General features: G+C 39.4%; 1 protein-coding gene across 1 annotated transcript in view; it reads right to left on the bottom strand.

The window, feature by feature from the left end:
• Positions 1–4,191: 4,191 nt before the first annotated feature.
• Positions 4,192–14,435, bottom strand: part of ASAP1 (ArfGAP with SH3 domain, ankyrin repeat and PH domain 1) — a 147,942-nt gene continuing 137,698 nt past the window's right edge. Inside the window, 4 exon segments of the mRNA XM_050313880.1 lie at positions 4,192–6,862; positions 8,744–8,866; positions 12,579–12,604; positions 12,607–13,080. Of these exon segments, the coding sequence (XP_050169837.1) occupies positions 6,788–6,862; positions 8,744–8,866; positions 12,579–12,604; positions 12,607–13,080 (698 nt within the window). The 3' untranslated portion in view covers positions 4,192–6,787.

The raw sequence follows: 14,435 nt of genomic DNA, 5'->3' as shown, positions 1-14,435 counted from the left end.
GGCTGCATTTTCCATTAAAAATATTTAGGCAGAACACTGCTGTGGGCAAGTGAGAGGAGCAAAGTCCTGCTCTCAAAGGTTTTAAAGTAGAGAGAGGTTTTCCACCTCCAATTTTTTTTTTTTCCCCTCAAATTTCTGTGCATCCCAGCAGGAAAGGGGGAACAGAAGGAGCTTTTCTGCTGGACCCAGCAGCATCTCCCCCAGACAGACCTGGCTGGGAACACAGGTGCCAAGTTAAAGACCATTATGAGCAAAATCTGTCCCTAAGCGTGGTGACTATTCCAGACCTGCTCCAAGGAGGTGATGGGGGTGCCGCAACCACATCTGAGGTGGACCTGGGTCCTGAATGGGGCTGCTGCCAGGGATTGCTCTGGCAGGACAGCAGCACCTCCATGCTTCCAGGCAAATGCTCCTGTTCATGGGGTCTTGGGCATGGGCCCTGCCTGCACATCTGGTGCCTTCTGCTCCTTTGCAGGGCCCAGCTACTTGCATAATGCTGACCAGATGGTCTCACTGTCCCGCTGCCCTCCCCCTCCAAGTATTGTTTGTGAAGACCTTGCTGCTTCTCCTGGACAAGAGACCTTCACTTCACTCGAGTCTCTGCATTACCTTGAGCTCTGAGGGAAGTATATGGCCCATCTACAGGCAGTGCTCAAAGGAGAGGTGCTGATTCCTTCCTCTTCACATCAGTGATAGAGCTGTTTTCTCTCTTTCAAAAGTGTCCAAGTTGTGGTTTGTGATGGCCCTCATCCCCATCTCTTCTCACACCTCCACTTTGTAGCACATTTAGAGCTCGGATTTATTCCTACACCCTGCAGAAGACTCAGAAGTCCCCATTTTCCTTTATCACTTGGTGTCAGTTTGCTTCAGATGAAACTCAGTGTTTCTTGCTCTCCAGCTGTCCAAGATGCCAAACTTCCCTTTCAGGCAGGCCAGCAGCTCTGTGCACCCTATCAAGGCAGGTTTAGCGTTTGTTCTCCTGTTTCTTTCTGCAGAGGTTGCCCCAGTTCCTGTAGGGAGGACAGAGACTGAGGAATATCCTGGATCACAAATCTGCCCTTCATCCTCACACTTCTATCCACAGAACTGCTGCAAGTGGTCCAGGAGTTGCTTCACATGGCTTTTTTTCCAGCTCCTGGGTGGGTTTCCACACAATAAGAAGTCTCAGCTGAAATGAAAGCATAGGGCTGGCTGCAGCTCACTTAGTGCTCAGCTACCTGGGCCTCTTGTTTTCCTGCCTAGAGCTGCTAAAGTAGGGCAACAGCTCTGGATGCAAAACCTACAGTGACAGGGAAGGTTTGGGCACATGGATGTGTAGGTCTGGAGCCTTGGTTGGGATAGTCTGCAGTATGGACAGGTGATCACAGGCAGTAGAATCTTTACTAATTTGAAAAAAAAAGTCTGCTTTGCCTATGAGGTGTCTGAAGCACTGTGTGGCTACGGGTGTCACCAGGTCACCAAGGAAGTCTGCAGGCTCCAGCAGAAAACCACTGCAAACTCCTGCTTAACCACCAAGCAGCTGCTGACCTCCCCTGTGCAGGTTCCGCTCAAGGTAGCTTGTCTTTCCTTCAACCTGATGTTCAGGAGCACATTTCAGTCCTTTCTAATATGTAAGTTTTGGAATTTTATTTAAACACTAAGAACTCCAGCTCAGAGGCACTGTTGACACTTATTGTAGCAGGGATGTGAGAGCAGGGAGAGATGAAAAACATTAATATATTAAACTATGTTTAAGAGCAGCTTCAGACTTAAGGTTGTAAGTTTACTGGCAGTGGTAGTAAATTATTCCTGGAGCATAAAGACTGGGGAAATTAATTAGTTACCAAAAAATCAAGTGTAACGTTACTGCTTTTAAGTGAACAAAGATAAATACAATAAAACAATCTCTTGCAGCCATTCTAGAGTAGCTGAGTTTGACTGTTCATGGGTGATTTATCTACACAATGGGACTGTGAGAGAGAAATCAGGTTCCTAAATTTCTGGCAGAAGCTGAAGCACAAACCCCTCTTCAAGCCTTGGAGAAAAGAAATCCCCATGAGGGATTGGACCCACATAGCCTTTCAGCAAAAAGCAACAAGCACAAGGGGAAGGGATGTTTCTGACCAGACACTGCAAGAACCAAGGCCAAAATGGTAGGAACAGCATTAATAGAATTAACACTAGATTTGAAGTTCCAGATAAGCTTAAAGCTCGTCTGAAACATTCTTCAGGTGGTGCAGCAAACGACTGATCAGCTTCTCCTCTGCTCTGACAGGCTCGGCAGATGTGACAGCTGTCACAAACTGTTCCTCCCCTGCCCCCAGCATTATAAAAAGACTGGAGCAGACATCCGCCTCGTGCAGACGGGCGGATCTGTTCTGTAATTTACAGAGGAACAAGGCAAAGCCTGTGCTGTGACACACTATCGTTTTTACTGTTACCCCAACAGCAGCTGACCAGAACCAGCCGAGACGCGCAGGTTTTGTGCACAAGTTGACAAACAGCATTTAGCTTATCTCGAAAAGAAACTTGAGCACTCCCTCAGCAGATGACAGAGCTGTAAATCATGTTATGTGTAGCCATAAAAGTATCCTCAAGACAACTTGAAATAGTTAGTTTGTCTTAGACCAGAAAAATTTTGGCTTGCAGCTATATAGATGAAAACATCTTAACAGTTCTGTGTGCATTTTGTATCCACTTGAAAAGCCTCCGGCTGTGTTTCAGAAGGGCTAGCAGGTCTATTAAAAGCATTCCCAAGAGCCTTAAACTCCTGAGAAGTTGTCTGTAAGAACTTAAGGTCTGAAGCTGAACTTTATTTGCTTACAGACATTAGCTCCTCTGCCATATTCTGGTTTCATGGGGTAGGAGGGTTCCCAGCCTAGGGTGTGAGTGGCATGAAACAGTGTGGAGCATGGTCAGGTGAACTGTCCACGGACAGACAGAATGAGCAAACAGAACTAGAGAGTCTGCAGAGGAGGAAGCACCTGGAAACAAATCATCTTTATAGGGCTGGGCTGTTTTGGTTGTGCAGCAGGGAGCTATTTCTGAGTTTCATTCCTTGGTATTTAAGATTTGCACCACTTTCACCAGTACAGATTACCTATTTTCTCTTTAACTGTGAGTTTTAGGTTTGCCAGGAGAAGAGCAAGGAGACCGAAACTTTAAACAACAAGGGAGTTCTCTGGGCATGCGTTTGTCTTGTTCTCTCTGCTGCAAACAGTATATGAGATATCCACCTCAATTTTGACTTGGGAAAGGAAATCAATACATGTCACTGAAGAACATGTAATACAAGTAGGACAGAGAACTGAGAGTGTTGGAATCAATGGCTCTCTGAATGCTGTTATCTGAAGTATTGTGACGTGGTAGAAACTGAGCAAGAGCAGAATATTTATCCCGACTTCTTCCCTGTCCCACATCCATATTTCATCCTCCTCCCCACGTTTAGCTTATGTAAAATTGAAGGCCCCAAACTAACCAAGCAGAATATTCTGTGGTAGTGGGTCATCACTCCAGCACTACAATTCGGTGCTGCAGAAGCTCTTTCCACGGCGGTCTCCTGAGCCCTGCGCTGTGGCAGTTACTGCTCTTGATACAAACCAGATTTGATAGCTCCAAACTCCAGCTTTTCCTCTGGCTAAAGGATGTTCTTGTTGCTTTCTAGCAATTTCAAGTGACTTGTTCTTTTTAGAGCAGCTTTGACAAGAATGGGTCTTAAGTGGGAAACATGCAAGAACTGAGTCAGGGATGGGAGAAAAAATAACCTCTGCAAGCTGGGTTGGAACCGAAATTCTAAGCAACAAGGTCACTCCATCCAGGAAAGGTTAGTACTGCTCTAGTTGGTGTGAGAGCTGCTGTCAGGCAGAGTGGGCCATGCTGAGCAGTTCCTTTCAACCCCACAGGCCAGCTGTGGAAAACAAGACAGAGTTCACTGGCTTCCTGCAGAGCCTGCTAAGCCAGAGAGAAAGCAATCGAAACTCATGGACAAAACAAGTGGTTTGATGCTAACTTTAGTAAGTAAAGTTTTCCAGATAAAGGCAATTGCATCCATATTTAACAGCTGTTAAAGAGATACACATTTAATTGCATTATATAAGGAGTGCTTTATATTCAAGAGAAAACATTTCAAGTGTCTTAGTTCTACCTGTTTGGAATCCGGACTTTCTCCCTAGAAGATATTCCAGTTGACAAAAAGGGCCTTGTTCAGATATCTGGGATCAACTGAATACATTTATTTAAAAGCAATTTTAAATATTAAAAAAGTAGAAATTAACACATACAGTACTCAAAAACTGTCACATTAAATACATGTGAATAGACATGTGTACTGATGTTTTACCTTAACATTCAATGAGAAGTCAAGATTTTAACTAGTGGCATGAGCAGATCTGATTTCTGTACATGTTGATGTACTATGTAATAAAAAAATAAATAGCAACTGTTGTTCAACAGTAAATAAGACATCATCTGCAGAGCAAACTTCCCCCTCTGGGGGCACCTTCCCCTGCCCCTCCCCCCAACCCTTTATCAGCTAATTTTCCATAAAGATTTAGACTTTCCAAATACTATGTCATATACAAAATTGCAGACAGTGGCTCATTGAGTTCAAATATAATACTGTACTTAAACTCAATCAATATCATACATTTTCAGATTTCTTATGACCCACAATAAGCCAGAATAAACAGAACTATTGTTCCTGATGGAACTCATTTAATTTTATAAAATGCATATGTATACTATTTTAAAGAGCGTAGAAAAGAATAGACATTTGACTCTACATAATTTTACATGCCTAGCTTTTCTTTATATGATTTGCATTTATCAGTTTATTTCAAGATCACTTAAAAATACAATTGACCACAAAAGTGAATAGGTTTTGTTCTTTAATGCAACTTAAAACATTGTAGTAATGGATAAAATGGAATGCTAAATAAATGCTAAATCTGACTTTCTTTCCATAAAAAACAGAATAAAGTCTGAAATACTGGAGCTGGTAATACTGAAGATTAGATGCCAGCAGGCTCACTCACTCATTGCATATTTCTTTTTTTGGAAACAAATTTTTTAATAAATGATAAAACCATTAACAGTTGATAAATGATTTGCATTTTTTTTCCATGTGGGATTTAGACTGATATTTGTTTCTAAATTAACCACAAACAGAATTAAATATTCACTGACTACAGTCTTGTAAAACTGTATTAGAAATGAAAGCTCTCAGAAAGTCTGAGATGTGCTTTTATGAAATGAAAACCTTTCCATGCAGCCAAGACAATCTGCTTTGAAACAGCAGCACGAGGTACTGAAGCCAAAATAACATTTAAAGCAAGTAATACAAAACTACATATGAAAGTCATGGAACCTGCTACAGACAAACCATGGGAAAAACACAACCACATAATGTTTCAAAAGATGAAAAATGATGTTGGAAGTGACACAGGAAATTAAAGTTTCCAGTAATATGTTGAAGTGTTTTCTGGCAATGCAACTTTATACCAACTTTCAAGAAACCTCAGGTCAAATGGAGCCTTCCAAAGATTTCGTGAGAAATTAGCTTTATAACAGCATGTCTGTTACTTGGTGCTTTGAGTTACAACTATTACTGTCACAGCTTAGTGAACTCTATGAAAACCAGCCTGATACTTGTGATCTGAGCTCTGTCATTAACAGCCTGATCAAATGCACGAGAGGTCATCTTAGCTTCTGCTTTTGAGAGCATTAAAAATAATTTAAATTTATACTTATATCACCACTTAAAAAATTTATTTTAGGTAACTAACTTTTAGCAAGGTTGAAGACAGAGGAAAAAAACCCCACAAAATCATTTTTTCAAAGAGCCAATTTAGCTATAAACAAATACTGTTGCAAGCTCACATTAATCTGAATAGCAATTAAGTTAAAATGTTCTTTTCCTCAAATGTAGCTATATGACTACAGTACTACTTTTGTACAAAGGCAGGTTTCAAGTAAGCGTCTAAATGCATGCACAATGTCAACAGTTAACATTTGCTAGAAGTTCTTGGTTACTAAGAATTCAGTGAAAAAACCCAGCAAATTTCACATATATCTACTAAAGAACAATATGACTAATTTTCATTAAAATAAGTTTTCGGATGAAACAAATTTGTAACCTTTTATAGTGAGGTAATATCACAGGGGAACTGCAATCACAGTTTGGCATAGGTCCACATAATATAAACATGAAATGCTGTATGCACACCGTAAAACATTACTGTTATCTGTAAAGTCAGTGAATATTTGTCTTCATAATTACACTTAACTGAGCACTATATTAAATAAATACCGAAGTGGGTTTCATAGCTGTAAACTGCATACACTTATGAACTGCAGACTGATTTTTAAATTGTCCAAAACCATTCACTCATCCTAACTTTTCTGCTAAATTGTATGTTGAGAATACCAAGTTATTAGGAACAGTCATTTCTGTACAGTTACAAGGTTGATGGAGACCACCTATGTTGGAAAGCTGGCAGTCCATACGTGTGGGACAGCACGGACAGGGATGTAAGTGCTGGATGCCGAGGATGGCTTCAACAAACCCAATAAGGCGTGCCAGGTTCCAAGGCTACCATAATACTGGCAAAGGCAGAATAACACAGTATATTTACAATACATATAATTCAACCTCATGAGGTGAAACTTAAATGAATTCTTAATTTGTAACAGCAGCTATATATACAACTGTGCACGGGATTACAGGGAGGCAGCAGCGTTCGCTTTTGCTAAAAAGCCCGTCTTGCATGAAGAATGTGCAATGCTCAAGTTTAGGATTTGTTTGTTTTTACTAGTCTGACAGAATGTGCACAAAGGACACTGGAAAGACCCCCTTCCTCTCTGGCTGTCCTTCGATGTGGCCAATCTGCAACACAGGAGAAGAATGGACAAATGTAGATGTGCATGTGGACACGCAGACTTCATAGACTGCATTGACTTCATTTTTGCATTTACTTTGCAAGCTCCTGGATAGTCTGAAGCAGACCTTAGTTAACATTTGAATTCTTGTAAAGGAACAAAATGAAACTGCACAAGTATATTATAAATAAGACAAATTAAGTCAATTAAATCTAAAGAGAACAAAACTCCATATTTTTGGGGGGCAAACTTACACATATCATTGAACTTAAAGAATGTCACCAAAACAGAAGCCTTATTTTCTTTTGTCTGGTAGGCTGAGTTTCAGTAACATCTCTGAAAACCATTTATCTTAGTTAACTAAATAAATCCTGAACATCTTACTTATGGGAAATGTCTGCTACAGTTTTGAAGTTAGTTATGATAATCTGCATGTTTCCCTTACTTAAGGTGAAAAAATCCCAGCTGTTTTCTTATTGAATTAGCATGGTACCTAATGATTTAGGTGCATACTAGTTTTCATAATAAATCACAGTATTGTCTGATTAAGTATCCTTCATGTACAACTTCTTACATGTTTTGCAAAATGATAATTTATAAAGAAATAGCTAAGAAACTTATTTAAAGAAATAAAAAAATAATGACATCTTTTATAAGAACTTTCCACATTTACAGTGCATAATCATAAATGACTTTCAAACTGATAGCACTGGAGCAGCAGTTCTGACTGAACACTCTCTTCTCACCCTGCTACTCATTCTTGCTCACTGCTTTCAGAATAATGGTGTACCTCCTTCCTCTTCCACAAGTTTAACAAAATGGGAAGGGGAAACATGCAGGGCTGGCCATTTCCTCTTGGAGAGCCAAATTTTTGAAGCATATGAGTCAACAGGCCTCGTTTCCCTTCTCAGAAATACTCAGACTGGAGCGTCTCATGGAACTTGTAGGCGTGTACCCGAGGGTCTTAAAAAGCCACTTCACCAAACAGATTCAGCAACTAATGCAATGGTAATCAGGGACTGGATGATATGGATAACAGCAGCTTTTGATACCAGCTTTTCAGCTGAAAATCTTCCTTAAAGGATGAGTGAGAGGAAATGTGTAGCTGGAAACAAAACACCAAAGGTTGTGCTGCACTTAGATTAGGAAATCACAGGCAGCATTGCAAGTAGATTTTGCTTTAATCAGATGAAATCTGTCTCATTTTCCCCAGTAACAATTCTTCAGCAGGGAAGTACAATGCAGCAGGGCTTTAGGGACATGAGGTGGAGTGCCAAGGGAGGGCTGGAGCCTTCACATGGGGTTGACAGAAATCTCCTGTTGGCACTCCAACAACATGTAGTCCAGAACAGGGGGAGTATGGTATAAACCAGTGGCATGGGAAGGAAGAAGGCAAAGAAAATGTTATCTGCCTTTCATTTAAGGAGGAAAATTATCAGCTTATAGCACGAATTACACATTATTTTTCAGAATTCCAGCAACTCCTGTAGGTATAACTTAACATTTCAGGTGAACCCTAATTACATGCCTCATTTTTCATGAAGGGTGAAAGCATTTTAGATGGATTGATTGAAAATCACCACTTCTACATTTAATGAAAGGCCAGTGTGCATTGCAGGGAGGGACAAGTGAAAATATGTGCTGCTATGAGCCAGCAACAAAGCCAAACCCAGTGGGGATGGTTCTAGCAGACTCTCCCTGCCAGAGAAACCAGGGGCCTTTGCTAATATGAGTTTAAGGTAAAGGCTGGATGTTAGCTCAGGAAAAACAAAATAAAACAGAAACCCAAACCAAAATAGCAACAAACCCTTCATATTTGGAAAAAAAATGCTTTCCTATAAAAGTCATAAAGAAGTTACATGGAACTGTAAAAGGGAAAGATACATACCCACCACTCTTGGTCCTCTTCACCAGTTACAATAATTACTTCTCCTTCAACAAACGTGAGTTCATCATCGTTATCTGCCTGACAATCATAAATGGTCTTCACTCGCCTAACTTTGTTTTTCCCCTAAAAATAGAACAAAGTTTTAGATGACAGACATGAGGAAGAGAGGAAAAAAAAATACATAATATGAATTTTGACTTTAGGTTGTGCTTTATTTTACAAGAAGGTGAAGACTATCGATTGCTTTCCCTGCATTTGGGAACATAAAAATACAAGACGTCTTTCTTTTTCTTAAGGTTCAAAACTCCCTACAGAATTTAATGTGTTGTACTTAACATGTAGGACTTAGGAGGGCTTAAGTAACCTCTGCTTCCTCCAGTGAAGAATGTTTAAATAATATTCCAGTCTACTAACTCCCTCTTTCTCCTTTAATACATACTTCATCAAAAAAATACCATGAACAGAAAACGAAATCCAGTCCACTCTGATTGTTCCAAGGGAGGTAAGGGCTGAGGAAAAAGCTGCATTGAAATCCCAGTATTTCTTACAGCTTCGGTTTTGGATCTAGTGCAAAAATACAGTATTCTTTGATTTCAGATCTGCTTACAGGAGTGGAAATTATTTTTTGAGTGATTTTTCCATCCAAATGGTAGCATTTTCTTACTAAAAGTACCTTAGTTTCAGATGGCAGTACTATTTTTTGCTGACAATTCACACTCGATATTCTCACAGCTCTACCATTCTGAGTCCAAGTATTTTCTAGGTCATCCTTTGCTGCACACTGCTAATTCATATGAGAAAGCCTCAGCCATGGACTCCTCCCCAAACATATGGTTCTCACGGCAGGAAAAAAGACTTAAATTATTTCTAAATAGAGTAAGTAAACAATATTCACAGCAAAATACCCCTGTTGCTTTATATTCCTGTATTTTTGTACCCACACTTCTTTAAGACCTACAGTTCCTTCTTTGAACAGAAGTAGTCAGACAACAAGAGAGCAAATACCCAAGAAGAGCAGAAGGAGATGAGAAGCAGAAGGGCTATGAAGGGAAAAAGTCAGCAGGTTTAGAGGAATTTGAGCCAGAAGTAACTTCACAGAGGAAATTTCCTAGGGAGTCTTCTCCTTGCTGTTACCTATCCACTTGAAATTCCTCCATGTTTTGGCAAAAAAAACCCCCAAACCAAAACAAAACCCTGTAGCTCAACAGCAGAACAGACACACATCAAAAAGCACTCACACTAAACTCAAGGTACAGGAAAAACAACAATTATAGGGGAAATCTAAGGAAGAAACAGTTAACAGAATATGAGACTAAAAAAACCCCATACAAATGACAGAAATACCTGAATTGAAGCTCATATGAGATCAAGGATTTTTTTACAGCAAAGGTTTGTTGCAACAAGAAGTCACTTCAAAGAATGCTTCCTCTCTTTTTTAAAAAGATATTCATATAATTTGAACAAAAATCTCAACTATCAATCAGTAGGGACTGGAATTCAATAGGAATGGGTATTTGGAGCCATCAGCTCAAAGCCTCAGCTTTCAACTGCAAAGAACCTTTACAAACTAGGAGAATTTCCAATCAATCCTCTGGTGATGAAGGGAAGCAACTACTTCTGCCAGGTAAAAATTACCTCATTCAATAAAAAGAGAATAAAGAATTTTACACTATTCTAAACTTAGAGAACTGTATGCAACTCAGCTTGTAAGAAAAACGATGGGAAATGCTCCTGGTTCCATCAGATTAGTGGCACAGATGAGATTTTAACATTCTGTTCCTTTCATGGAGAGCAGCAACAAGAGTTCAAGCCCAAGTTGTATTTAATCGTGGGAAGGTTTAAAAAAGGATGGATCTGAAGAGAGCACATATGTTCCAGAACACAGTTTGGGGCACTGGTGTGTAAAGAAATGCAAGCAATTCCAGGAAATGTAATCTGTGACTATAAAACAAATACCACTACCCCCCACCAACTCCCTGTATCCAACACTAGTATTTATTCAGAAGAGATTTTATGCTTAAGACTGAATAAAACAAGTTGCTGTGATCATTAGTAATCCCTCCATGTTCTTATTACATTCAACACTTCTTTTTCTTTAAAAAATATGTATTTTGTCTCCTTTATAGAAACTACCACACACACACACACACACAAAAGAACACTCAAGTGCTCAGTGTGATTTCAGAAGCACTCAGAGCAAGTTTCATTTCTCTAAAAATATCCTTTCAAATCCTTATATATTATCAGTCATTGGAATTTCAAAATTATATTTCTGAATGATTAATTTTCTAAAACTTTCAATAGAAAAATTTAGGCTTCTCTATTTGGTGGCTAAATAGTCAAACCCCAGAGTGAAGTACCCACAAATACTGGTGGTTGCTGTTGCAGGTCTCACTGCTACGCTGGGATGGAGCATTTCACCAGCTTGTGCAGAGGATACAGCCAGAGGATGGAAACAAGGAAGACACTTTTAAAAGGAATTCTTGCACATTAACACTTAAGCAGAAAAGACTCCACTGAACAAGAAGAGATACAAGTGTGCATGTAATGATGTGAAAAAAACCTGTGAAGAAGTTTTTGATCACTGCACAACAGTGGAACTATTTGATTTACTGCACATGTGAAAATGGTTGAATTTGGAGAACACTGAATCTTTCCTCAGAGCTTTTCTGTATGAGGTAGGGAAAGAGTTTAAACAAACCAAAACAAACAACAAAAACCAAACCAAACCAAAACAAACAATCTACTATTTGCTTTTTTTTCTTCTTTAATAAAGTGACAAATAGCTGGGGATGTCCAGCATTATTTGCCTGTTTATATTTAAAAGTATGTAAGCAAACAAACTGTACTTGCAGACACCTTTTGATCAGATCCCAGTAATATTTAATCTCCAGAACACTCAGGAAGCCCAAGCAATAACCCTGTCAGCCTCAGATGAGATAGGAGCTTACTGGCAAGTCCATGCCAGAAGCCAAGCAGAGTGATGGCTCCAGCGTGTTCTTCCTCAGACAAGCACAAGACAGAAACTCACCCTCTGCTTTCACTGCAAGAACGGAAGTTTTATTTCCTTTTACACAAGTGCTTTGCATAGCAAACCTGACAAACAAAACTATCCCCTTTTTGATGATGAAAATCTTAAGAGAGCTCTGGAGTTTCATAAAGTTATTTCCATGCACATATGCATGAAGGATCCTCTGTTGGAAATTGCACTGGTTAGCAAGATTAACAGCAAGATGAATTGGGGGGTTTGAATCGAGTTAAAGAACCAGCTCTGCTACTGCACAGCATCCAGCAATGCCAATTTTGCCACTTCAGCAATATATCTGAACCTTTGTTAACCACTTAAGTACATCAACATTAAATACTCATGACAGGAACATTTACTACTTTGTCACAGTTTACTTTAAATTTTGCATCTACTGACAATAGGTACTAACATCACTTCTTAAAGCTTACAAAAATCAAACATATAAATATTCTAGCAATCTAAGGCATACAGAGCAGTGAGCAAAGACAGCAGAGAAAACCACCAATTCATTCAGAATTATGACTGGCACAGAAAAAATGCTCAAAGTCCCCAATAAATCTAAATACACTGCAGTGCTCCCAACGTTATTGTTTTATGTTACAGGTATTTGTTTCAGCATGCAGGAGGCCTTGTAAAACCTCAGCATTTGCTGAAGCTGCTTAGGGGCTCAAAAAGAACCCCTCATTCCCTATCCCAACCCATAATGTTATGTTGCTTTGTGTGAATATCTCAAGGGTGCACAGAAAGTCCTTACAGTAACTTCAAAGCCTTCCAAGGATACTTCCAGCTAGCTGCAGTAATACCTACCATATTTATTTTCCTGGGAAGTGGCACGGGGTTTCTGGCAGGGCGTGTGTGATGTCATTAGACTCTTCAGACGCTTGCCTTTGGACGGTGTCTCTGGATTGTATGTTTGGAGAGAGATCTATGGAGTGAGATTTTTGATTCACCTCTGAGGGCTGAGGCTTCGGTGCTGCTTCTCCACCTTGAGTTTTAGCCAACAGCTCTCCTAGCTGAGGTTTTGGAGGAAGGTCCTTCATCTGTGGCTTTGGAGGTAAGTCTCCAAGCTGTGGTTTTGGTGGCAAGTCTCCTAGCTGAGGCTTTGGGGGCAGTTCTCCAGGCTTTGGGGGTAAATCTCCTATTTGAGGTTTCTGAGTTAATTCCAGAGGCAGAGGCTTTGGGGGCAAGTCTCCAGGCTGTGGTTTCTGTGGTATATCGATGGACAGTGAGGGCTTCTGAAACATTTCCATGTGCTGATGTGATTTATCTATTGAAAGGTGATGACTGGTTTCTATTTTTCTTAGTGCCACTAAAATAAAAGAGCAAAACAGTGTTTTTCACCATCTCATTTTAATATTAAAGAAGTCAGGCACATATCAAAACTGCAACTGTATAGATGACCACATGGTCACTGTGCCCCGTAACTGCCCATAAATCCTCCTAGTTTATGACAAAAGCAAGATAATACAACTTTATATAACCCTCATTCACTGAGGTCTCACTTAATTGCTCCTCCTGGAGGTCAGTAGTGCTTATTCCAACAATAAAAGGTGTCATTTTTTAGATTATCTACTTAAAATGAAATAAAGTGATTACTTTTTGGACCTAAACCAAAAATTATTAAAGATAATAAAAGATGTATTTTGTAAAACAACACATAGACCCATGCATGTGACTGTAACAAAACTTCTTTTTAAGGACAATTATTCAGGGATGCAGTTGAATTCCATAGTAAAAAGCACCTGAGTCTCAGAATTAGTACCTAATGTTAAAACAGATTAATTCTTTTCTTCTCAGGAAAGAAAAATTTACAACCCATGATGAAAACAACACATTTTGACCAGAAGGAACAATTTCCTATTGTATTCAGCATTGCTTTGTTATCATATTCTACCAGCCAAAAAGGTGGCCTGACATTTGACTATGAAAGCAACAACACTCTCTTTGGATATCACCCACTGCAACAACACTTTCATGCTACAGTAATGGTTACTTATAAAAAAAGGAAAAAAAAAAAAAGAAAATTTTGCATTGTTTCCAAGGAAGAAATTGTATAGTTACTATCAGATGCCTCATTTTAAAAAAATGTCTGTGTTGATATCTGTATACAGCTCTGTCTCATAGACTTATCTTGTAGCGAATGTACATGCACTGATCTTCCACTCAGGTTTGAGACATAAGTAAATTACATAAAAAACTCTGAGAGTAGCCCTTATCAAAGTGCTTTGAGTTGGCCCATCTTAAATTCTCACCTATATCATTTCAATCAAGGAAGTGTTGACTTCCTTCGCAATGCCACCCTGGCATGTCATTGGTGTCTCCCTCAAAAGATGATACCATGTCACAATAATTGTAATTTAAGTTGAAATTTCACATTTGCATTTTCTGTTAAAATGATTCGCACTCTCAGTTTCAGTCATCTATCTTCAGAAGTCTGGACAAGCAGCATTTCCTGATCTTCAGACTCTATGCTGATTATTCACGCATACAGATGTAACATATATTTGATGGATTCTGTATCACACAGAGCTACAAAGTAGGTCTACTTTCACCTTTGTAGTCAACTGCTTCAACAACTCACAAAAAACCCTAAATAAACCTGCTGTATGAGTTTAAAGAGAAGCTTGAAAAAAACACTTCCAAAAGCAAGGGCCAGAAGGTATT

This window comes from Myiozetetes cayanensis, unplaced genomic scaffold (genome assembly GCF_022539395.1).
Source record: "Myiozetetes cayanensis isolate MyiCay16 unplaced genomic scaffold, myiCay2020 scf1, whole genome shotgun sequence".
NCBI classification, from domain to species: Eukaryota; Metazoa; Chordata; class Aves; order Passeriformes; family Tyrannidae; genus Myiozetetes; species Myiozetetes cayanensis.
Note: the sequence above shows the minus strand (reverse complement) of the source record. Positions and strands in the feature narration are given on the sequence as shown.